Source organism: Emys orbicularis, chromosome 14 (genome assembly GCF_028017835.1).
Source record: "Emys orbicularis isolate rEmyOrb1 chromosome 14, rEmyOrb1.hap1, whole genome shotgun sequence".
NCBI classification, from domain to species: domain Eukaryota; kingdom Metazoa; phylum Chordata; order Testudines; family Emydidae; genus Emys; species Emys orbicularis.
Genome location: NC_088696.1, coordinates 20,625,724 through 20,650,859, shown reverse-complemented (window position 1 = coordinate 20,650,859; position 25,136 = coordinate 20,625,724). Strand labels below are relative to the sequence as shown.

The window sequence follows — 25,136 nt, the reverse complement described above, 5'->3', positions numbered from 1 at the left end:
TAATTTGCAAGCAAAGCTTGGCTTATTAATTCAACTGAAAGGAGGGTAAGGCAGATCAGTGTTTTAATAAACACATCTGTCAGCTCAGGAAAGCTGGATTCAAAGTTGACATTAGGTTACACGTGAAATGAGTTTGGTCCGTGGAGGCTCTTTAAGGTTGGCAGGACAAGTTTTGCCCATCCTATTTAGAGTCAGGTACTGTATGACCTTTATCTGATAATATGAATTGGTTGAGTGAACCTTCATGTCTCATTTTGCTCCCTATATTCAGATGTCACCACCCTTCATTGAGCGTGGTGGATTATCTTCCATGTCAGAGCCTGCCTGCCTTATTTGTGAGTAAACCTGTGAAAGTTTTGCAACCCCATCACTACCAAACCATAACTAACTCTTGCCCACCATGCTCCCAGTACAATACACAGAACTCTGGGAAGGATCAGTGAAACTTTTTGGGGGGGGGGGGGGGATCAGGAGGATCGTTAGTGGTGGGCAGGATATATAGCCAACCCCAGTCTCCAGCTGCAGAAGTAAAGCCAGATCGGCATTTGGCGGCAGTTAATGGGAGAGGGGCATAAGTGGTGCCACATAAGCAATTGACACCTCCTTCACATGTTGATCTGGGGGCAGGAGCTGGTCATCTACTTTATGGAATCAAATGCTATTGTCATAACTACTCATACATTTTTGTCAGAAATAATCTTATTAATTCTCAGTGAGAATTACAAGCAGTTGTGTACTTTAATTTGCTAAGATGAACCACATAGAACTTCAGTAAATAAATTATTCACTGTCCAATTGCTGTTCTGGTATTTGTTTCCATTAGATACATTTTTTTTTAATGGAACAGCTCTTATTATGTGACAAGATTACCTGCAGTAGCAGGGACTGGACTCAATGATCCAGGAGGTCCTATGTTCCTATTTTAGTGGCTCTGTTGAGGATGTGTCAGTATTTCCATCATAACTCTCTGTATTTGTTAGAACATACAACCTTGCAAACAGATTACATTTTAGGTTCTCATACTGTGCCAACAACTTGACATGAGTCCCTGTAGTTTCAGTTTGTATTAAAAACATTAACAGTAATTAGCATTTTGCACTCAATACTTTAAACCAAAGTCACAAAAACACTTTAAAGGTTTAATAAATGGGCACTACGGTAGAGTTTTAAGCTAGTGATTTGGCACTGGAAACAAACTTGGTGTGGGTTTAAAAACACTAAGTCTCATGGCTTACCTTAGCAACTTCCTGAGCCATCTTCACTAGTGTGAAAAATTCATTTCGTATTCCAGGTAGGCTGATCTGCTCAAAGACACACTCTTGAGCTTGAGCAAGCATCATTTTGACCAGTACACTCAGCATGGCCGGGCTCATGTCATAACTTGGTGTGTGAGTAAATGTTTCCTTTAGGTAGTTTAAAATACCTGAATTTTTAAAAAGTTTTTCTAATTATTACAACAGACAAGGACTTTTACAGGTGATCACAATTCACAAATTATCAAGTACAATTGAAAAGTAGCAAATAAGACAATTGAGAAATTTGAAAATATATTTTCTAGAAATTACTCAGCCAAATTAAATTATCCAAAATGGATTCTTATTAAGTGTGAAGAGTTAAAATGACCCACTGTCATATAGATTAGTGTTCTGTATTGCCATCTAAAACAGCTGTGCTCAGTTCCCAATCCTGGGTTATCATTCACAGGGGCTACAGAAGCTGTCCTGTGGGGCAGGACAAGGAGAGCGATGCCTTAAGATTCACTTATAAGAATTCCTCTGACTGATTTTCAAGTGGTGCTTTACTGGGTACATACTGACAGTTCTACAGGGACCTAAGGGCGGTGTGTTACACAGGAATAGGAAAGAGAGAGGGACTCCTTAGGCCTCTGAAAAGGTAGTTTGAGACCCCTACAGCAAAAAAAGAACAATTCAACTAATCTTGTTAACACTCCAAAAGGAGGCTCAGTGCACTGTGTGCTCAAGTCTAGTGCTGTTCCAGCCCCATAAGTAAACTGGAACAGTTTGTTCAGCAGGGCAAAATTAGATTCTGCTTCAGTCATCCACTTCCACTAATCTATCATTTATAAAATTAAAACAAACACTAAGTGTAGTGTAAACAATAAATAATGCTTGCAAGGATTAAAATGTAACATATCCCATTCATCTCATCCAACTGGTTTATCAAGTTCTGCTAGAGCTTCTTTCCCAAAGTTACTGAACAAGTATCACAGCAGTACCTGGGGCTATGGAAGTTCCCCCTGTATTATTATAATATCTGTCACTCATTGTCACTACTTTTCAGTTCTATCCGGCTATGTTCTTTATTTTATTAGTGAGTTAGCTTTTACACTTTTGGAGACAGAAGCTGCCACTACTCAAATTTTAATCACAGGCTATCAATCAAAAATCTGTCAAGCCCATCTGAGCTACTGATTCCTTAAGAAATAAATGGAATTGGCTCTGAAAGTCCAGAAAAGCATCCTCATTTTCTGGTGCCTCAATTTATTTCTCTTTGTGTGATAAATAATTCAGACATTTTTTACTATCCATGTTGAGGGCTCTGTTATGTATTGAATCAGTGCAACAACTTCAGCCCACCCATACAGAATAGCTACTACGTGTACTATATCATGTCACTCTGTTAACACAACGTACGTGTTACGGAGCTATGCACAGGTACAATGAAGTGCTTACAGAGTGCATGTTGTTGTGGGGCCCTGCAAAAGGTATGTTGGCTGCAGATGATGTGCTGCAGTTTATGACTTAATACAGCTCTAGCAAAACACTGGCATAGCTATTGCTCTAAGTAGGAATATATTTAATTTTAAAGAGAAATTCTCTTATTTCACAAATGCTGAAACCTCTTCTAGAAAGACAACAAGTCTGTAGTGTGGCAAAACAAAAATCTATTTAAAAATGAACAAAGCCATATTTTCAAAATCTCTATATAATTCTTTGAATACAAGAACTAGGGCTATTAAAGTAACACACTGTTTGTTCAGTGATTGACAACTATGATAGCATTTCACAAAATTGGAAGTCAGCAGTTGAGGATTATAATTATCATCTTGCAACACATTTTCATTTCACAGATATTAAGACTGCCTCTAAACACCTTTAAACACTATGAGTAATACAATACCTTACGCTTACATGATGACTTTTATCCAAGAAATGAAGGGTTTTTGTTCCAAACCTACTCTAATGAAAATCAGAACTGTTCTAGCATGTTAGCTCAAGGCAGGGGTGAAAGTAAACAGGTACGGCGTACTGGTAAAAAGTGGCCGCTGATACTGGCCCGTACAGCTGACTTTAAAGCGTTGCCGCGGCAAAGGACCCTGCTTAAAGCGCTGCCGCGGCAGCGCTTTAATATTGTTGCCCCTTTTGCCCCCCATCCGCTGACGGGGAGGGGGGGGGGGAGAGAGACAAAAGGAGCAGCTGTCCCGGGGCCGGCGATTTAAAAGAACCCGGGGCTCCGGCCGCCACTGCCACTACTGCAACAGTGGCCAGAGCCCCGGACCCTTTAAATTGCCGCTGGAGCCCCGGGCGGCACGGGCCAGGCAGCATGTAAGGGCTGGCCGGGGGATGCTGACCCCCAGTCCCGCCCCTCCTACCCGAGGCGCTGCCCCTTCCGGGGGTCAGAGCCAGCTCCCGTACCGGTAAGTCTTCGGCTTTACTTTCACCCCTGCCGCAAGGGATGCAGCTCCCATTAACTACCACAGACACAGCAGAATAGAAACTCCAATGATTCATTATGGGCATAGATCCTGCTCCTATTCGGAGTCAATGGCAAATTTACCATTGACCTCAACTGGACAATAAGCTTCGTTTGGGATCAAAATAGACTTGAGTGTTTTAAAATGTTTTTAAAATGTAGATGCTATAGGACTGATTATCCACTCTCATCACACACATTTTACACAAGTCAATGCAGTTACAGTGATGTAATGGAGAACGGGCAAAGAAAAGGTGAATGTACAGCTAATTAATCATTAACTACAATATTCACTTTGTCTTTACCAAACTTGTTGTTCCGACAGCAGCTCCAGGTTTTTGAAATGTTAAACTACGGCTAACAGGAATGTTTAATTAAAGCCTAGTACAGATCCTTGTGAGGACCTTTGGGTTTCAATCCACCTCCTTTTCTGTTTGGACTGTGTTAATAAAACCAAAAGTCAATATTGAATGTATAGCTCTGTATGTAAGAGACAGATTGAGACCTCCTCAGAAATAACCTCCCCCGTATTTTCAATATGCAAATGAACCACAGCTCCTTCTCTCTTTACATACCTGCAGCTCTCTGAAAAGCATCAACAGCATTTTCAAGTCCGGGCTTGGTCTGCCGATTACATCTTGTACCAATCTGTGTGTAGAGGGCTCCAATATTAAATAAAATACTGGCTTTTTCTAGTAACAAATTCTGCTGACAGACAGGGACACCTGTGAAGGAATCATACCTGAGGGAAGCGGGGGGGAGGGAGAGAGAGAGGAAGGCAAAATGAAATAAGCATAAAAAGACAAGCGAGCACAGAGTTACCAGTGTTTTCATGTTATTGTTCAGAAGAGAATAGCAGGATCTATAATGCCTTTTCTGCTTCTGCTGAAACTTATGGTAATTCATAATCACATGCATGTAATGCAAATATATCCCTGAGCTCCAGGAGCTAGTGAGTGGATTTATTGAGCTTTCTTAAAAGCAATGTCTCCCTTCTTGCAATGCTGGACTGGAACTCAAATAGCTTTTCTTGACCAAATGGTAAGAGTCTCCTGTTCTATTCACAAACACAAGATTTAAATTCACTGAGTCACATTCTTCTCCCGTTGATAATGGTGCAGTATATCATAGCACTTGCCATTCTGAGCCAGTGCAGAAGTCTTTCTACAGTCCTCTGATATTTTCGACTATGTAGTGTTTCCTATTCATTACAAATTAAGATAGACAGCAGTAGATACTCTTAGCCTATAAATCTTGTAGTTCCAATAACACAGGACTAGATTGTGTTCCATACTACAGCCTGAGCAAGGGGTGAGGTGTACATTGCACCACCCAAGGAGTATCAGCAGCAAATCACAATACTCCCCCATTCTCACCATGCTGCCCAGCAAGTAGTAAGCATGTAGTCAAGGCTATGCTCATTCCCCACCGGCTCCTATGTGCTCATATACACCAAGACCCAAAATCCAGGTAGGATGTGTGGATGTTTAAAGAGAATTCTTATGGCCCTTCAGAGACCTTACTCTCAGCGTAGAAAGGGCCTTATTCTCTTCAGAACTTTACTGTACAAACTAAAGAGAGTGCGTAACAGTATAAATATGAAAACACACTGTACAAGAAAAATATAAGTCTTTCAAATTACATAGAGCTAGTTCAAGGTTAACAGTGTTCTTAAAAAAAAAAAAAAAAAAAAAAAAACTTACCAGGTAAATAAAATCCCCATATGTCTGGTAGGTGGAAAAAATCTGTTCTCTACAAAGCCAAGTTGAATGAAATAGCTCATCAACATCTCAATGCCGGATTCATCTCTGCTGGGAGTACGGCAGGCCTTAAAGTTCAGATATGTAAAAACATACATTCACACAATGCATTCTGTTTAGTTTCAGTGTGAATAATGTAACACACCAAGGACACAGTTCTGCTCAACTAAAATCAATGGGACTTTCGCATAATATAAAAGTGTCTGGAATGTAGGAATTAGAAGCATAGGGGCAAAGCCTGCCCTTGATGTGTGCACCCAACTCTGAATAATAGAGTTGTGCTGGAGAGAAGGCTGTACGTGGCCCTAAGGAAACACATGGGAGATAGTGTGTGACAGGCAAATCTCACACATGTTGAAATACAATGTTGGACAGTAGGTATTGTGTGAACTATAGAAGAACATTTGAACAAACAACATCTAGTGAATAGAAATTACTAGTATTGTGCTACAGATCCCTACTATTTACTCCACTCCTGTTTTCATGCCTCACTTCAAACCCTTTAGTTTATTCCCCCATTACAATTTAAACAATAATATTTTAAAAACAAACAATTTACAAGTTGTGTTAAACTGCTCAGTTACTTTGCTTTCCTGTTACATCATTTTCTCACCCCAAGCATTTCTTCACCTGTTTTATCTATATCATAGAATCATAGGGTTAGAAGGGACCACAAGGTCATCTAGTCTAAACCCTTGCCAAGATGCAGGATTCTATGTGAGGAATAGCCCTTTTCCCCCACACCACTGCACTGGGAGCTCATAAAGAGGTATTTGTCTACTATGACCCCCTAAATCCTTTTCAAAATCACTGTTTTCCATATTTCAGTCCTCCCACGCCCCCCATTCTATAGGTATGGCTTGCATTCCTTATTCCTAGATGTACAACTCTGCACACAGCTGTACTGAAACCCATTTTGTTTGAATGGGCCCCCACTGCCAAGTGATACAAATCACACCATACGACTACCCTGGCCTCATTATTTACCATTCTGCCAATCTTTGTCATTTGCAAATTTTATCAGTGAGACTTCCAAATCACTGATGGAAATGTTGCATTATAGTCCTTGGGATATGGAGGCTGTCATTTTATATATCTTGGGAGCTAAAACCAATGGAAGTAAGGTAACCTGGAGCAAAGTATTAGTCATTAAGAGTGCCACAATCTAACCATATATGAACATTATTAATAAAAATCTGCAAGATTAAAACTGGATATGGTGGCACAGTCACAACAAGAATTAACATGCAAAATCAAACCTACTTGTCTCAAATCCATAAGATCAGCTATTTCATCTTCATAGTCAGAACTGTCTTCACTGTAATGTTCCAGGATAAAGTCCTAAACAAAATAAAATGTGGAATACCCTTACTCTTTCAGGCCAAAGTTTTTGATTTCTCTGCAAATATGAACAGTGTCCTGAATATTTAAAAATCTCATGATTTGCAAAGTTTCTACTCATTAGTAATAAATGGTGTTGTATTTATATATGTCAGATTTGCAAAAAAGCGGGAAAACTGTAACAGACAAGATTTCAAGGTAATATCTTCATCTTGTATCAAATATAAGAAACTCCAATCTTGCGTAGCGGACTCTAAACAGCTATAATATTTTTTCTGCTATTTTTTCAAACTGAGTTAATAGTTTTGAAATTGATACCTGAACCTATTAAATACAAAACAACAAGGGAGTCAAATGATCATGAAAATTCATTAATAGAAAGATATTGTCTCAAATTCTGCTCTTAGTTATATTGGTGAAACTCCACTGAGTTTAATGAAACTACACTGGTATAAATGGCAGCAGAATATGGCCAATCAAGAATAACCTACAGATGGAGAAGGCCAAATTCTTAAGTGATGTCTAAGAGAGTCTAAGTTAGTAGAAGGGGGGCTGATTCTCTCGTTTTACTTCAGTGTAACTCCATTGACTCCAAGGAGTAAGTTAAAGTAGGATGTGGGTTTTTTCAGCTTACACCTTCTTCTGGCTCCTTGTCATGGTTAGATGCACCAACTTAGACTCCCACAGTAGGAGATGAGGGGGTATACAGAGCTAAGGGAGTCTATATGTGGGAGTCTCAATTAGTGTAAGGGAGTTTAGCTTACACCAGCTTTACAATTCATCCTCTGAATTTGCGCTATAAAGTTCAAAAAAGATCCAAAGTAGTAGTGAGAAAGAGCTTTCTTCCTGATTGAAACAGCTATTTCCCACTAAGTAGTATGTAGAACTAGTAGCTGTCAATGAAAACCCAAAGAGAATTCTCCTTGCTTCCAAACATATACTCATTTCTAAGACAGAACTCCCATTAAAGTCAGTGAGAGTTTTGCTTGAAAGAATGCAGATTAAAGTCCCTTGTGAAGCTCTGAATCCAAGTGGCTCTTGGCTTGGTAAAACTGTTGCTGTTTACTTACTCCATGGAGAATTATTCCTGATTGTTTTATTTCCCTGCCTCTGGCAAAGAAAGCCTTCTTCCATGGATTTCATTATCTAATATGCTGAATACAGCTGAGCTCACCTGAATAAATATCCATAACAGGCATAGACTTTGTGTGCCCCAAGGATGATCTTTATAATGCTCACAGAAAATTATATCACGTAATTAATCAAAACATAGAAGTAATAAAGCTCTTTTAATTGAAAAAATGTTAAAGACTACATTTTCTGTAGGAGCCCAATTCTGCTCTCAGTTCTATCAAATGCAATTTCATGTGACTGCACTGGCAGCTATACCTATGTAACTGGGAGCAAATTGGATCCACTCTATGGTCTGATCCCTGGACCCAGTACAACTATTTTGCACCATAAAGCCCCCTTAAAGCTGGCACACACAAATAACTGGGGCTTCCTCTGTCCTAGCTGGGTATTCCCCTAGTGCAGAGCTGTCATAGCTGCCTCTGCACCATAGCCTCTTCCTGCCCCCAGGCATAGCATGCTCTGGCCATGTTTCCTCCCCATCAGAAAATCTTAGTCTAAATCAGAATCACTTGAATACACTGGGACTACCTTCCTGGGTGCCAAACCATCCCCCAGCTGCCCTGGTGGTAGGGGGAGAAAAAGGTGAGTACAGCCAGATTATTTAATTAGTCTTCATTTAGACTGTAACATCTGGACAGGGATCTTGTTTAATTTGTATTGTAGAGCACCAAGTACAAATTTGGGCAGTGTACAAACAATAAATGGTTATTATTATTATTATCATCATCACCACCACCACTAGCTGGGCCATAGAACAGTGGGCATGGGCAGCAGGTGAACCCCAATATTCCCCCGGCCCTGCTCCTTCTGCCCGAGGCCCCGCCCCAGCGCAACCGGAGGAACCCCGGCCTGCCCCTTCCAGCCGCCCAGTGCAGGCTTGCCCTACACCCAGCCAGCCCAAGCCGCCTCTGGCTGAGACCTGCCAGCTTTGGGGAAGAGAGGGAGCAATGGCAGGGCCTCAGGCCAGAGTGTGGGTGGGGCCACAGCCTGGGTTAGGGGAGGCTTAGCACCCCCAGCCTTCGATACCCACCGCCCATGACGGTGGGCCTGATTTTGCTTTCACACAAATGTAAATCAAGAGTCAATCCATTGAAGTCACTGGGAAAGCTCTTCTGAAGGACATAACTGATCTCAAATCCTTGATAATTCTTGGTGTGCTAAATTCTTGGTTCTTGATCAGACTAGTGCAAATAAAGCATAAAAATATGTTTAGAATTTGCACACAATGCTGCGCACCTTCAAACATAACAGCAGTGTTACATGTTAAATATTGATTCTAAAATCTGTATCTTCGAAACTTACCTTAAGAGGGATTGTTAAGTCCCCTTCTTTAGTCTCCTTCAGGCCAAGTGGTATCAGGGGAATGCTAAAAGTCTCTCTGTGGCAACAGAAAAGACAAACAGAAAGTTAACTCCTTATTTTCTATTGTTCTGTTGGCAAAATTACCTGTCTTGTTCCATGTGACCATAGAGAGAAGGAGCTGTGTCTCTTGATGACAGCATATGTAACATGCACCTTTTTATTTGCACTAGGAGGCTTTAAGCATTTCAGAATTGTGTAACGCTCCCTTTACACAAACTGTTCTGTCCCACACAAGTTATTTTCCTTATTTAAAAAAAATAATTATTATAAAACCCAAACATGCTCCTATTTCAGGAATGACAGAAGTGAAGTAAACAGCTGCAGTGTGAGAGATTTTATCAGGAGACTCCAATAACTTTTTTTGTGGACAGGGGGAGCTCTTGATTCCCCAGGAGTTTATTCTGGCTTCAAGTCTCTCTGTACAATTACTCCTTCTGGCCACCAAGGGCCTCTGTGATGTGAGTAAGGAGTGAAGGAAGATTGTCTGGTCTCTTCTTCCTTCCTCTATCTCCCCTGCTGGTGCCCAGCCAGAATGAGACACTGGGGGAGGAGGAGGCAGAAGCCAGCTGTATTTGTCAGTGTGGTGAGAGGGACAGAATCGGGGAATAGGCATAGGGATGGAAGCTCAAAGGGGAAGAGTCTGAAGGGAATGAGAGTTGCCCTTGAGCCATTGTTCCCCCAGAGGAAGAGGGGGCCAAGGAAACAGAAAGTGGGGATTGACAGATCACTTGTCTGTATCAGTTTGGATCAATCTTTCCACATCTGGATAAACCACATGTGCAGAAACCAGCCACTGCAGGGAGACATACACAGGTAAGGGCTATGATAATTCCATATGCTTCAATATTTTAGTATTCCATCAATGGTTGATATATATTAATTGTCTCTAGCACATTGGAAAGTAAGGCCTGAGCTCACTGGTTTTGATATAACTGGAGCCTGACAGTAAAAAGTTTGAGAACCACTGCCATGTGTATTTAACTTTTAGAAAATGTTAGGGTGGGGGAAGAATTCAACCCTGAGAAGCATCTCCACGGAGGGTGAGGAGGTACAAGATGGCAATGTTTAAAAAAAAAAAAAAAAACCTTGATCCTCAAGGAAAATAAAACTCTTGATCAACTCTTGATCACATTATAAGAGTAATTCTATTGTTTGCTAGTGGGACTACTCATATGAATAAGGAGATCATGAGCATTTGGTCCCAACTGTGAAATCTGTCTGTACCACTCTTTTCCTAATCAAAATGTCCCATTTCAAACAGAGATGTCAGGATTTCTTCCAGTTATTATTTACAACGTGTTGAGTGGGAAAGATGGAATAGTGTCTGTTTAAACAAAATGTCCTTGGCATCTGGATATGTTTATCTGATATTTTCTTTTTCCAGCAAACACTTAACTGACTTTCTAATAATTGTTCATAGTGACCTATTTTCACTACGAAATACTGTGGGAGTGATTCACTCACAGGTTTCTATCAGCAAAGCCAGCAGAACCTGGGATGCATGTCCCTGGTGGTGAAAAATCTGCCAGGGGAGCAGCAGTACAATCTACTCACAACTCCAGCTTAGCATAAGAAGGTCCCTAGAGCTGGCTGGTGCAATCCAGAAAGTAGGCAGGGCCAGTTGAGGAGGAGAAGAGCCAGGGCCCCAAGGAGCAGTGCTTATTCAGCTCACCTACTGGGCAGCATCTGCAAGGGGCTCCTATGGAACCCCGATGGAGTTTAAAACTATTCTCCCTGGTAGTGAGGCACAAATACACCCACACACACACACATCTAGGGTGCAACACATCTAATGTAACCAAATATTGGAAAGAACTGTTATTTCAATGCTTTTACAGCAGTTACCTTTGAAAAATAATCTGATAAAAGCCAAGGCACTAAAAATACTACGTATTGATTTAATATGTTCTTTCATGATCCATCTTCATTAAGCAGCCAAGCTTGTGTACAATTTCCATGGACACTGGTGTTTCTGCCAACTCTATGATGAATGTAAAGAAATTCAATATCTGCTTTTAGCTACTGAAGTGCCAAACCCACAGATTAAGTAATAGACTTCTCTAGTCTTATATACTGGGTGTTTAACACACAGTTTTGAAAAATATCCTTTGACCACGCCGTAAGGATTGGCCCACGGGCACACTAGGAGTATTTTTATGGCTATAGGGGTATTCTCATGTACATGCTCAGGGCAAACTCTCCCCCCACATCCTGAATAAGCGTATCATATTCAATAGGAAGACAAAAGAAACAAGTGGTATTTGCATTTTCAGGATTCCTGTCACCACCTCAGAAACTTTCTGGGCCAGATTTTGCCCTCAGTTTTTGCTGTGAGGGTTGCACAGGTATGAGTGGAGGGAGAATATGGCCCTCTGTTTAGAAGCAGATCTGCTTGACAGGTTTACCTGTCTTATCTCACTTTCTGGTGTCTATTTTGTACAAAAAGCACCCAAAGTTGTATCCATTCTTCAAGGATGGTCTTACCAGAGTTGTATAAAGACACATTATATCCTTTGATCAACAAGAGATCCCTGTCAACTGGCGAACATATGGTTCACATCATGCCTAAAACAGGAGAGAAGGGCATATAGCCCTTCTAAGAAGTACAGCTCTCTGCGAGCTCTGCTCTCTCTCTCTCTCTCTCTCTGTAGCAGTCACAGAGGGGAGACAGGTTGTCACTGAGGTAGTAATATGCCTATACCCCCCTTTTCCCCTATATGGCTTCCCTCTTCTTAGCACTCTTTGAGACTTTCCCCTTTTCTTTGCACTGCGTAAATGGAGGTGAGTATACTGTCTATAGCTATGGAGAAAGAGTGCCACTCTTTGACACAGAAAATATTGATGTGTCCTTTATGCAGACTTGGTTAGACTGTACATAACATAATACCTGCAGTTTGGGATTCTTTATTATATGAACAGTATTGGAAATGTAGGAAATAGTTCAAAGGAGGTCAACTAAAATGACAGTCACAAGGGCCACTGTTCCAACATTCTCCAGCCACAAGATCTTCACCAAAACCTGGGTCTTCACCTAAGTTCCCTGTAAGCTGTGCGGCCAGGAGCGGGGACCTGCCATGGCCAGGGGAGGGGCACCCCTCCCCTGACCCCCAACCTGCGACGGGAGGGGCACTATACCCTCCAGGACACCCTCCAGCCCCAACTCAGCCTGCAGCCCGGACCTGTTGTGGCCAGGGCAGCGTGGCCAGATTGGGCCCGGCCTCAGGTGCAGACTGGGCAACACGGCCCGGAACAGCCCTGGAGCAGCCCGGCCCCAGCCGCGGCCAGGGAAGCGCAGCCCGGACCAGCCCCAGTGCAGCCCGGACCCAGGCGTGGCCAGGGCAGACCAGCCCCGGAGCAGCCCAGACCCAGCCTATCCTGCAGCCCCAGCCCCAGAGCTCCCGTGGCGGGGAGAGGCGCTTCTCCTCCCCAGCCCAGGTGCTGCTGCAGGGAAAGAGTGCTGGGGAGAGCCCTCTCTCCCCACTGTAGCCCCAGAGCACCCTCCTGCACCCCAAACCCTTCATCCCCGGCCCCACCCCAGAGCCCACTCCCCCAGACGGAGCCTTCACACCCCGTACCCTACCCCTCTGCCCCAGCTCTGAGCCCCTCATCCCCAGCCCCACCCCAGAACCCGCATCCCAAGCCAGAGCCCTCACACCCCTGCACCCCAACCCTCTGCCTCAGCCCTGAGCCTCCTCCCACACTCTGAACCTCTTGTCCCCACCCCCACCACATGAATTTTGTTATGTGCACCAATATGAAGGTGATGTGTCACACATCTCCTCCATATTGGTGCACATAACAAAATTCATTCTGCATATGGGTGGGAAAAATTAGAGGTAACACTGGTCTTCACCATCAAAGAGCAGAATGTTTTAAATTATCTTCTCAAGGACTTGTAGGGAGGTTGGAGAGGTGGGGTATGTATGTGCTTCTGGAGACTGTCACAAACCTGCTCCCCCTTCTGTCACTACGGCAGCTGTCACTTTCATCTTCCCTACTGCACTCCCTGTGCATGTTTGAGAGGGTGGAAAAATTCCGAACAAAACATTTTCCCCTCAGAAAATGAGATGTGTCAAAATTTTCTACGGGAAACTTGATTTTGGCAGAATTTTCCTTTGGGAAAACCAAAATGTTTCATTTCACATCAGGACAATATTAATCTTTGTGTCCGCCTGAGTTGCTGCGGTGTCTAAGGGGAGCTGCCACCATTTTCCTCTATGGGCCTTGCTCCCCTGCTCTCTACCTGGGGCTGAACCTCTGCAGTGCCTCATGCACTGCAGTGGCAGCTTAGCTACAGGGAGAGACTGTGATGCATCATGTGAGATATAGTCAGGCCTGGAGCAAGGTCCATATTGGAGAATGGAGGCATGAGGGACCTTGAACTACAACTCCCATAAGTCACTGCGGCAGCTCAGCCGGATGCAGAGAGAGCGACAAATATACAGACTATGTGGTCAGACTGTTGACTAAGAGAAAGTATATTCTCCTTCTATCATGTTCTTTATTCACTATTTTTTTCATGTAATTACTGTCCAGCATTCACACTCATCCAGCACCAGTTTTATTTCCAGTTGGTAAACAAAAGATGGGTTGATAATAGAATAGATTTTCACTTACTCTGTATTCTGATAAACTTCCACTGATATATTAAGTCCTTCTAATTCCTCCTTTAAGATTTGCAGGTCTGAGTTTACAAAACTCAGTTCAAGAAGTGCCTGCTCTCGCACTTTGTTGTTGGTGGTTGCTCTGCAAAGAGAAAGAGATATGCACCTTTGTGACTTCCCAGAGAACAGGCTCTGTATTGTACACCCGCTTCGTTGAGCCCCCTTACTGGCATTCCCATCATTTTTAAGATTTTTTTTCTTAAGAGATGATATGAGAACTCAAGTTTCAGAATTTACTTAGTTTGCTGCCAAGACAGAACTTGGAATATGTTTCAGATACAAAACAGCATGCATACATTTAACAGGTTTGCTGTGTGCTGATCTTTTTGGACTGATTTTAAGATTTAACTTTGAGGACAAATTAACAGTGAAACAGAAGGGTTTACATCTTAATTATATTCTGATAATAAAAATGATTACAGGGCTCTCTCCTAAAATGAACTGTAAAGAAAAAAGTACATGTCTAACTTTGGTTAAACCCCCTCCCCCATGCCCTTACGGTCACTGGACATTTCATTAATCATCTGGTATAATTGCTGTTAGTACTATTTTCTTAAAAAACAAAAACCAGACACTTTTCTCCTCACAAATAGAATGTCCCTTTTCCTGATGTGTCTGGATAATCATTTTCTTCCATTTGCAATTCATGTATAGGTGTAGCATCCTTTTATACCATTAGCATAATAGATGTGTTTAAATGTAGCCCCTAAAGCATTTCTGCACGTTTCTATTTGAATATTTCTGGGTGTAGCTATATTAACACCTGCTTCTAGCATGAATCATCATATAAGCAACCCAATACTGTGTGGTACCTAGAAATCTCATATTTATCTATCATAAATGCTATTTTAAGATAAACAATTAGCTGGCAACACAAATGTCCATTAAAAAGTTAAGATTGAACAATTGCTTATTTGCTTATGGATTGATACTCTGAACTTTGGGTCCATATAACCAAATAGTCAATAGCCTAATAGAATTATTAGTTAACAAGATCAGTATTTGCTATATAAACATTCCAACTTAGATTAGGACACACCTGCTAACCCATAATTCTCTGTGGAAGTATAAGTCTCATTATTTTACTTGTGTTTCAGCCAGTAATAAAGGAACCAGCATTTCCAGTTTTTCTCAAACTATGTTAAGAGAGGCTCTCTGTGGACAAAAGACTGGATTGCTGCTTCTGGAGTCTGCTGAAATGCAAATAAAATCTCAATCTTTGATTTCATTTCTTTTCGCTTGAGTACTTTGAGTTAGTCCAACTATGTGAACTATCATCCAGCTGCATACCTAGAAATGAGTCTGAAATACAGTTTGCCCTGGGAACAGTTGTTTACCTCACAGCACCTACAAATGACATACATTTAAATAGTCTAATTGAATATGTTTTGATGCAATTTGATTTTAGAGATGTACTTGGACTTTAATTACATGGCACACTCACACACCAGAATTAGGTCCGATCCTACACTCCTTACTTAGACAGAGCTCCTACTGAAGTCAGCAGCAGTTGCATTTTCAAAAAGTAGACACTGATTTTGGGTGCCTCTTCTTGGGATCCCAGGTTGAGACACTTTGGGGCGGATTTTTAAGAGGAGTGGAACATCACAGTTCAGTTGAGAAATCATGGAGTTCATTTGGTGCTCAGCTCTTCTGAAAATTAGCCCCAAGTTGGGCAACCAGAAATTAACACAACCAAATTCAGTGGCCATTTTTAAAAACATTGGCCTAAGAGTTCTGTTTGGGTAAGGAATGCAGGCCCAGGTCCTTTTCAGTAAGGTTTCAATTACTCATGTTAATAAATATGAGAGATGTTACTTTGAAATCAGCGTTAACAACAATTTAACACATCTTAATTCAGAAAAGAAATGTGGCAAATTTGTAACTGTTATTTAAATGACTCTGCTAATTATAAGGCTGGTTATTAAGCAATAGAATCAAGAGAAATTAAGCAATCCGATTCCACGGTGAAGAAGAGGGTGGTATAAGAAAGTGGATGAAAACTCATACCTTAAGTTCCCTCTAAGCTGCGCGGCCACGCAGCAGCCTATTAAGTGCTGTGCAGGCACTCAGGGCTGCGGTGGGGAGAGGCGCCCTTCCCCCAGCCCGGCCCAGACCTGCTGCGGCCGGGGGAGAGGCGCCCTTTCCCAAGCCCCGGCCCAGACCTGCCGGAGCTGGGGAAGAAGCGCTTATCCCGCGGCCCCAGCTCCGGAGCTGCTGCGGTGGGGAGGGCCTCTCCCCCCCAGCCCAGGTGCTGCTGCGGCGAGAGAGAGCTGGGGGAAGTTCTCTCTCCCCGCCATAGAACCAGGGCAGCCTGTACCCTAAACCCCTCATCCCTGGCCCCACCCCAAATCCCCCACCACCAGCCAGAGCCCTCACCCCCCTGCACCCCAACCCTCTGCCCCAGCCCTGAGCCTCTCATCCCCAGCCCCACCCCAGAGTCTGCACCCCCAGCCAGAGCCCTCCCCCCCCCCGCACCCTAACCTTTTGCCCCAGCTCTGAGCCCTCTCCCACACTCCAAACCTCTTGGCCCCACCCCCGCCACATGAATTTTGTTATGTGCACCAATAACATCACCTTCTTATTGGTGCACATAACAAAATTCATTCTGCACATGCATGGGAAAAATTAGAGGGAACCGTGCTCATACCCACCAGAGTATTTGAAAGGTGTGTTTCCCCTTATTTTATAATCACTTTTCCTCACTGTTGGTTTTAGTAACTCTTCTTTGCAGTGTTGTTGTAGGCATGTTGGTCCAAGGATATTAGAGAGATAAGGTGGGTGAAGTAATATCTTTTATTGAACTTGTATATCTTTTTATTGGACTTCATTTATATCTTTTATTGGACTTCTATGTCTTTTATTGGACTTCTGTTGCTGAAAGTAGCAAGTTTTCAAGCTACACAGCGCTCTTAACGCTTGTAAGCTTAAAACTTAAAAATCACTTGCTCCATTGTTTCATTGCCTGTGCTGTTAATTTGTTGCTGTGAAACTGCATTAGGAGTGAGGCTGGACTTCTAGCACTGTGTTTCTCTTATCATTTTGCTTTGGAAGAAAGAAACTCAAAGATTTACATGGAGTTTGAAAACCTGTACAAAAAAAAGCAGATGAAATGTTGGGCCAGCCTGTCAGTATTGACTGTGTCCCCTCTGGATTTGAATTTTCACCGAGGATTCTTTATAGACAAAATGTCCATTTTATATATTTTTCCGGAAATTCAGCAGAAAAGTAAACAGGAAACTATATTTTAATTATTCTGCCGAATGTCTCTATCAGGGTAACTGATCCCAGATTCTTTCCCATTAATAAAACTCCTCTTTTCAAATATATTTAGAAACAGTTACTTCTGTGCACAGCAGAAAATAGCCAGCATGGCTGCTGCCCCATGGGTGCATCACAGGCCTCCTGAGCTCCATAGTGAACGCAGGTTTTTCCTGTTGTAAGGGGGAATAATGTCCTTTCTGGGATCCACTGTCATCCTCTTCTCAGGAGAGGAAGCGGCCGCCATTCCACCTGATCAACATAGTGAGTCCCCTGAAGCCCTAATTTGAGACAGGTTTACTTCTGGCTCGTTGAGTGTCAGCCACCCGCCGGGTTATTTTAAAGGAGGTGCAACCCAAAGTGAATAGGGGATTAGCCAAGGAGATATAGAGACGTGCCAGGCAGCCAAAAGGTTAATATTTCCCTCCATCTAAGAACGAACATGTGTGATATTCCCTAATACACCATGAAGTGACTGCACTTCAATGGAGGGATTTGTATATATATGTAACACAGACAGACCACGATAGTCTGTGGGCGGGATTGAACCTAGGACCTCTGGAGCTAAATGCATGAGCCTCTACTGCAGTGGTTCCCAAACCTGTTCCGCCGCTTGTGCAGGGAAAGCCCCTGGCGGGCCGGGCCGGTTTGTGTACCTGCCGCGTCCGCAGGTTCAGCCGACCGCGGCTCCCAGTGGCCGCGGTTCGCTGCTCCAGGCCAATGGGAGCTGCTGGAAGCGGCATGGGCCGAGGGACTTACTGGCCGCCGCTTCCAGCAGCTCTCATTGGCCTGGAGCAGTGAATCGCGGCCACTGGGAGCCGCGATCGGCCGAACCTGTGGACGCGGCAGGTACACAAACCGGCCCAGCCCGCCAGGGGCTTTCCCTGCACAAGCGGCGGAACAAGTTTGGGAACCACTGCCCTACTGCATGAGCTAAAAGTCACATGGCTCTTAGCTGAGGCTGTAGCAGACTCATTAATCTCTAAGTGGTCTCGGTGCCATTAGAGGGGACAGAACACCACACTCAGGAGCTGTGCAGGTTACATATAACATGTAAAGTCAGAGAGCCCCACTTTGCAACTCAATGCCCTTACCTCAGTGGCCTATAGAACAGCTCTTTGGTGAGCATGAAACAGAGAGATTTTCAAATTTTAAGCAAAATAAATAGCCAAAAAATATCTCTATGGCAAGATGAGCACCAAAATAAAAGTCAGTCACTAAGAGGCAAAAAATCCCCAACTAGTGTGAATTGTCTAGCTCCGTGAAAGTCAAAGGAGTTAGGATGATTTACACCAGCTAAGAATATGCCCCTGAGCGTCTGTCACTTCCAACATCTGAGGGGTAAGGCAGGTGCGCAGGTAAGTGGGAATCTAGTCAGAGAAGTGATGCTTCAGAGAAGTAAAGTTACATGAGTAATCTTCTCTGAAGAAATCACATTGACTGGATTCTTGCTCTTGGACACTGACAACTCTCCACAAACCCATAGATTCTCCAGTCATGACAGATTAAAGACACCATATGAAGCAGTTTTAAATAACAAGGAGAAATCCACATCCACAAATAACAGGAGGGAGAGCTGTTGGGGGAAAATAGTGACTAAGTGGTAAGGGTTAGATGTTCCTTATTGTGGGACAATATAAGGCTTATACTGCAAGGCAGATATAGGTAGGGGTCTACATAAATGGTTTGTTTCTTTGTTTTTGTTTTTTTTAATACGGAAACAAGCCTTCCAGCAGCAGGCAAATGAAAGAGAAATCCCCTCCCCACCACAGACCAGCTATGGGGTTTCCCCATAAACACTGCAAGGTCAGATTTTTAAGATAAATAACTCAGAGAACTAAAGGGTACCAAAGTGGAAAGACAGAATCTCAAAAAGCAAGTGCACAAAAGGAAGGAAGTTCATGCTTTACAGATGTGAAGTTGGGAGGTTGTTTTAGTTCTGTGGCAACCTGACACTTTAGATAGCACACGGGGTTTCACACAAACCAGGGGAAGCCCAGAGATCCAGAGATCATTTTATGCCATAAAGATAGGAAGCGTTTTTTCCTTTCAGAATCAGAAACTGGCATTACAGACCAGTGAGCCTGTATAGCAGGCACCTGCAAAAACTCCAGGAGTGGATTAAGTCTGTAATGGGGTACAATTTTTAAAAGCTCCTATTGATTTTCCTAAGTCCAATTTTCAAAAGTCACTTAGGCTCTTAGGAGTCTAAGGCCTGGTCTACACTAGGAAATTAGGTCGGTATAACTATGTTACTCAGGGGTGTGAAAAATCCACATCCCTGAGTGACACAGTTAAACCAACCTAACCTCCAGTATAGACAACACTAGGTCAGAGGGAGAATTCTCCTGTTAACTTAGCTACTGCCTCTTGGGAGGTGGAGTACCTACACCAATGGGAGAACCCCTCCCATCGGCATAGATAGCATCTTCACTGAAGTGCTGCAGCAGTGCACCTGTCCTGCTGGAGTGGTTTATGTGTAGACAAGCCCTTAGTTTCATTGAAAGTCAATGGGACTTAAGCTCCTAAATATCTACGTGACTTCTGAAAATGGGACTTAGGGAAGTCATTCAGGCACTTTTGAAAATTTTACCATGGGACCCAGGTCCAGGAAAATTTTGCCTTCAACCCCCCAAAAATCTGGCCCACTGCGACATCCAGCCTGCTGACCAAGTCAGTCACATGCCTCTCAGATGCAGTCTACTCCACCCTCTTCTTCCAGGTCATGTCATAATGAAGCCTAAGGAATTAAAAGGGGCACAATGGACATAGGTCCTGCAGGAGCAACAGCTAGCAGCAATCAGCCATATGCCACACTGCCTGCTGCTCACTAACTCACTATTCCGCTGGTGAGCCCCTCTGCCAGTGGGCCACAGATGTGAAAGATCTTGGGAAGATCTGTTTTGTGGGGATCACACTCTTAGACAATTAATATTCAGAAAAATGTTCACTTGTTTCCTTTACAAGCAGGCATCATGCTAACAACCACTGTCTAATGAAAGACTCCAGGAAAAACTGAATTAGGATAATTTCAACAGTCTTCAAACAAAGTCATTTAAGAACTTGAGTCTAGTGCAATGCCCTTTTTCTGCAATACAGTGGCTTTCAAAATGCACTTTGAAAACATAAAAACATAATACAGTAACTCCTCACTTAAAGTCTTCCCGGTTAACATTGTTTCGTTGTTACGTTGCTGATAAATTAGGGAACATGCTCGTTTAAAGTTGCGCAATGCTCCCTTATAATGTCGTTTGGCAGCCACCTGCTTTGTCCACTGCTTGCAGAGAGCAGCCCATTGGAGCTAGCTGGTGGGGGCTTGGAACCAGGGTGGACCGGCAGCCCCCCTATCAGCTCCTGCTCCCTTAAGTTCCCTGTGGGGCAGCCGCCCAGCAGGCTATCAATTGCCGGCAGTTCAGCTGTCCCTCCCCCCACTGCCATGTGCTGCTCCTGCCCTCTGCCTTGGAGCTGCTCCCAGGAGCCTCCTGCTTGCTGTGCAGGAGGGAGGAAGAGGGGGACTAATGTCAGGGTGTCCCCCTCCCCCCTGCTCCTGCACCCCACTTACCCCATCTCCATGGGGGGGTGGGGGACGACACGACAGGGCTCAGGACGGAGGGAGCTTCCTGGGAGCAGCTGCTGTCTCAACTTGCTGATCTACTTAAAAAAGCAGTGTACTTAAGAGTGGGGTCAGCCTACTTAAAGGGGCAATCTCTCTCTCTCACACAGGGTGTGTGTCTCTGTCTGCCATGCTGTCTCCCCTCCCTCCATTCGTGCTGCCTTGTAGAGTGTGAGGCTACATTAACAACAATGGGTTAACCCTTGAGGGCTCAGCCAAAAGCTAGTTCATCATTTAGCAGAAAGGCATTCCCTGGAAATATCTTGCCCTCTTCCACCCTCTGACTTCCCCGCCTCAACCAAGCTTCACAATCATCATCGCTGTGTACAGTATTAAATTGTTTGTTTAAAACTTATACTGTGTGTGTGTGTGTATATATATATATATATATATATACACACACAGACAAAAAAATTTCCCTGGAACCTAACCCTATTTACATTAATTCTTATGGGGAAACTGGATTTGCTTAACATCGTTTCGCTTAAAGTCGCATTTTTCAGGAACAGAACTACAATGTTAAGTGAGAAGTTACTGTATAACAGTTAATGACTTTATAGAGATGGGGCATTACATAAGACTGTTAGCAGAATATCCAGCTGCAGTTTATTCAGCAAATTATGGGAGCAGCGAGGCAGCTATCTGAGAACTGAAGGACACCCCTGCTGAAAGAACAAAAAACATTTTGTTGCTTTAGACAGAAAAATAGTAAAGTGATGGGAACATACCGTAAAAGATTTTCAGCACCAGTTCTCAACCTTACTGCTTTCAGGATCTGTTGGTTTAGGGCAGCTCTTTGATTTTGCAGTTTGCTTCGGCCAGTCTCAGCCAAGGGGTTACATCCCTAGAATAAAGGAAGCAAATTATTTTTAAGAAGCTGACAACAGAAGAGCGAAAGAAAAAAGTGAACAACACTGATTTCAAACACATGGATATGAAAATCTTAAACTATAAAGCATGACACATAAAGCCATTTGATTAAAGAGTGTTCTTTATTTTAAACCTAAGAAAGTTTATTCCCAAATTAAAAAAAAAAAAAACCACAACCTCAGCTCAGGGTGACATTTTCTCAGTTACCCTGCAGTAAATTTACAGTTACTTCCTTGATGTCAATGGAGTTTGTGTGAAGCCTGAGCAACTACACTGATGTCCATAGAGTTACTCCAAAGTTACACAACAGTGTGCCTGAGAGAAGAGATGTTGTATTGTCATGATAAAAATCATAATATGATGGTAAAAGGAATGAAAAGTCACAGATCATGGCCAGGGTTTTTTTTAATTAAAATCAATTGTTTTTAAAAAGAACAAAAGTGATTTTAAGGGTAACTGAAAAGGCCTGGGACTCTTCAATTTAACTTATTCCCTAGTCTCCTCTGTCTAGAGCAGGGGTCGGCAACGTTTGGCACGCGGCTCTCCAGGGTAAGCACCCTAGCGGGCCGGGCCAGTTTATTTACCTGCTGACGCGGCAGGTTCGGCCAATCGCGGCCCCCACTGGCCGCGGTTTGCCGTCCCGGGCCAATGGGGGCGGCGGGAAGCAGCACGGGCGAGGGATGTGCTGGCCGCGGCTTCCCGCCGCCCCCATTGGCCCGGGACGGCGAACCGCGGCCAGTGGGGGCCGCGATCGGCCGAACCTGCCGCGTCAGCAGGTAAATAAACTGGCCCGGCTCGCTAGGGTGCTTACCCTGGAGAGCCGCGTGCCAAACGTTGCCGACCCCTGGTCTAGAGGTCTAAGCCCTAGTTTCAAGCAGAGCACTGTGCACAGGCATCTGCCAAATACACATAGCAAGGATGCCCAGCTCTTGAAATCTACCTTGTAGAATTCCACACTACTATCTTCTTTCCATACAAAATACCAAAAATGTGCACCATAAAACACTGGATTTTATAATTTGCTTCATATGTACATGTCTCCAGTACTAAGTGTGATGGTTTGTCATCATACTAACTTCTGTTCTTTTCATGGAAGTGATTTAATAGCATGAGCTGGCCATATGATGTTTGTTTATGGAGATACGCTAAGCTCAGCATCAAATGACACTTGAAAAATTGGCTACCACATGGAATGACAGGGCCTGATTTTGTGAGACACTGAGTGCCTTCAACAGCTCACAAGATCTGGCCCTTATAAAAGTGTATGGAATAACTGCCTTCAATGTTATTTGTCCAGCCAGGAATGTGTAAAATTCTTTTATGTGCTCCGCACATGAGTATAAAGCAGACCCTAAGACAGCGCAACTAGTATATGATTAAGACTGAGCCATTCTGGTTTTTGTGGTCACTGATAAAATGAAACTGTTATGGATGGATAAGTATGTTTTTCTGAAGTTTACAGGGCTTTTCTAAGGAGGCAGAAGTAAGGCTGTTTGAGTGCCTTGTTTGAGAAGTGCAACTTTATCTATGGATTTCTTGGGTTTCTAATTATTTTTTTCATATGTTCTTGAACGGTAATATGCACTGTCACCACTAATATATGCCTGCAACCTTAACTACTTGATTTTGAAACAAGTAGGGGAAACACTTAGCACAATGTAACCTAACCCAAGCATACCTATTTAATATTTCTTAGGTGTCTTGTCTTCACAACTTGTTCAGCATTTATTGGATCAAGGCCCATGTTATGATTTCATCTAGCCTATTATAATTAATTTTAAAGTCCTCATTGCAATATTTAAGTTTGAAACGTTTGCATTTTGCACAGTATCTACTAAGTAGGTAAAGTAGCAGGAGAACATGTGTAACCATCTACAGCAGAACAAAGTTTGCCAGATTGCTTGAAAAACATGTCAAGTTACATTACTCTCTAGTTACTGATGAGCTTCAGCACTGAAGCCAATTATAGTGGAGGCCTGAAATTCAAAGCTTTGGTGCATAGTAAATGTCCTTCTTTGTCAAGTATAGTGGGGGATTTACTGGAGAAGGCAGCCATATGTAGCAGACTCGTGATTAATTTAAGGACAGTAAGATAGTTATGTCAGGCATGAAGATGCTCAAATGTAAAATTCCAGTTCTAGAGAATTTTATACTGTTTCATATGCATTCAGAGATATCTGTGGAGGGTTCTTATGCTCATAGACTAAGGTCAGAGGGACCATCATGATCATCTAGTGTGACATCCTGCACATTGCTGACTACAGAACCTCACCCATCCACTCCTAACCATAACATATACCCAACAGGATGGCATGGTATCCCTTCCAGTGCTATGATTCTATGTCTAAATGGTTCCCTGATCTCTTTGCTGCTGATCTCCTACTCTTAGCCTGCTGTGCTGTCACCTCTCCTCTTGCGCTGCCTATATTCTATTTTGTAGAATATAATCCCTGCCTCTGCTATAGCTGCTCATTATCATAAAATAAATCAGTTGGAATATAAACATTGTACTTACTTCTCAGTGTATAGTATATATAACAGTATAAGCAAGTCATTGTATGAAATTTTAGTTTGTAATGACTTCGCTAGTGCTTTTTATGTAGCCTGTAGTAAAACTAGGCAAATATCTCAATGAGTTGATGTACCCCTGGAAGACCTCTGCGTACCCCCAGAGGTACGCATACCCCTGATTGAGAACCACTGCAGTAGCTCAAGTGTACTAACTTGAGCTAACTACTCCAGTGACTACAAGACTTAGGATTGGATGTGCTCCCTCTCTGCCTGTCTGTTCTGCACTTTTGTCTCCCTGATGGAGGGCTCTCTTGGGACCAGGGGTCTGTTTCTGGGGAGAGTTGCTGCAGGACCCCTTCTGTACAGAGTCCTGGGGTAGCTGACTATGGCCTGGTCTACACTAGGAAATTAGGTCAGTATAACTATGTTACTCAGGGATGTAAAAAATCCACACTCTCGAGCGACGCTATTAAACTGACCAAACCCCCGGTGTAGACAGCGCTAGGTTGACAGGAGAATTCTCCCCTCGATCTAGCTACCAGCTTTTGGGGAAGTGGAGTACCTCTGCCAATGGGAGAACTCCTCCCCTTGGCATAGGTAGTGTCGTCACTGAAATGCTGCCGCGTTTTAAGTGTAGACAAGCCCTATGTAGGATTCACTGGCAGGCAAGCTGCACTAGAATGAGGATGCCAGAGAACTGGTGGACAGGAGTCAGCATGGAGATCAGTGCCCTCGTGCGGATAAGCTGTATCTCCAGCAGATGTCAGGGGATCTGTGCAGTTTGGGGTGAATTTCCTCTGCATCTGCAAGGGGGTGTGGGCATATAAATCTCATATACACCTCTACCCCATGTGACAAAGTTCCTCCTCTATCTTGGTGGGTCCTGCACTTATTGGCGGATTTTCT

At 43.3% G+C, this 25,136-nt stretch overlaps 1 protein-coding gene across 1 annotated transcript in view; it reads right to left on the bottom strand.

Annotated features, from left to right (window-relative positions):
• RHPN2 (rhophilin Rho GTPase binding protein 2) overlaps positions 1-25,136 on the bottom strand; it is a 51,587-nt gene that overhangs the window by 8,746 nt on the left and 17,705 nt on the right. Inside the window, exons 2-8 of the mRNA XM_065416364.1 lie at positions 21,578-21,693; positions 13,929-14,057; positions 9,252-9,327; positions 6,738-6,815; positions 5,418-5,542; positions 4,290-4,456; positions 1,236-1,423 (exon numbers count right to left, since the gene is read on the bottom strand). Of these exons, the coding sequence (XP_065272436.1) occupies positions 1,236-1,423; positions 4,290-4,456; positions 5,418-5,542; positions 6,738-6,815; positions 9,252-9,327; positions 13,929-14,057; positions 21,578-21,693 (879 nt within the window). The remainder of the gene's footprint in view (positions 1-1,235; positions 1,424-4,289; positions 4,457-5,417; positions 5,543-6,737; positions 6,816-9,251; positions 9,328-13,928; positions 14,058-21,577; positions 21,694-25,136) is intronic.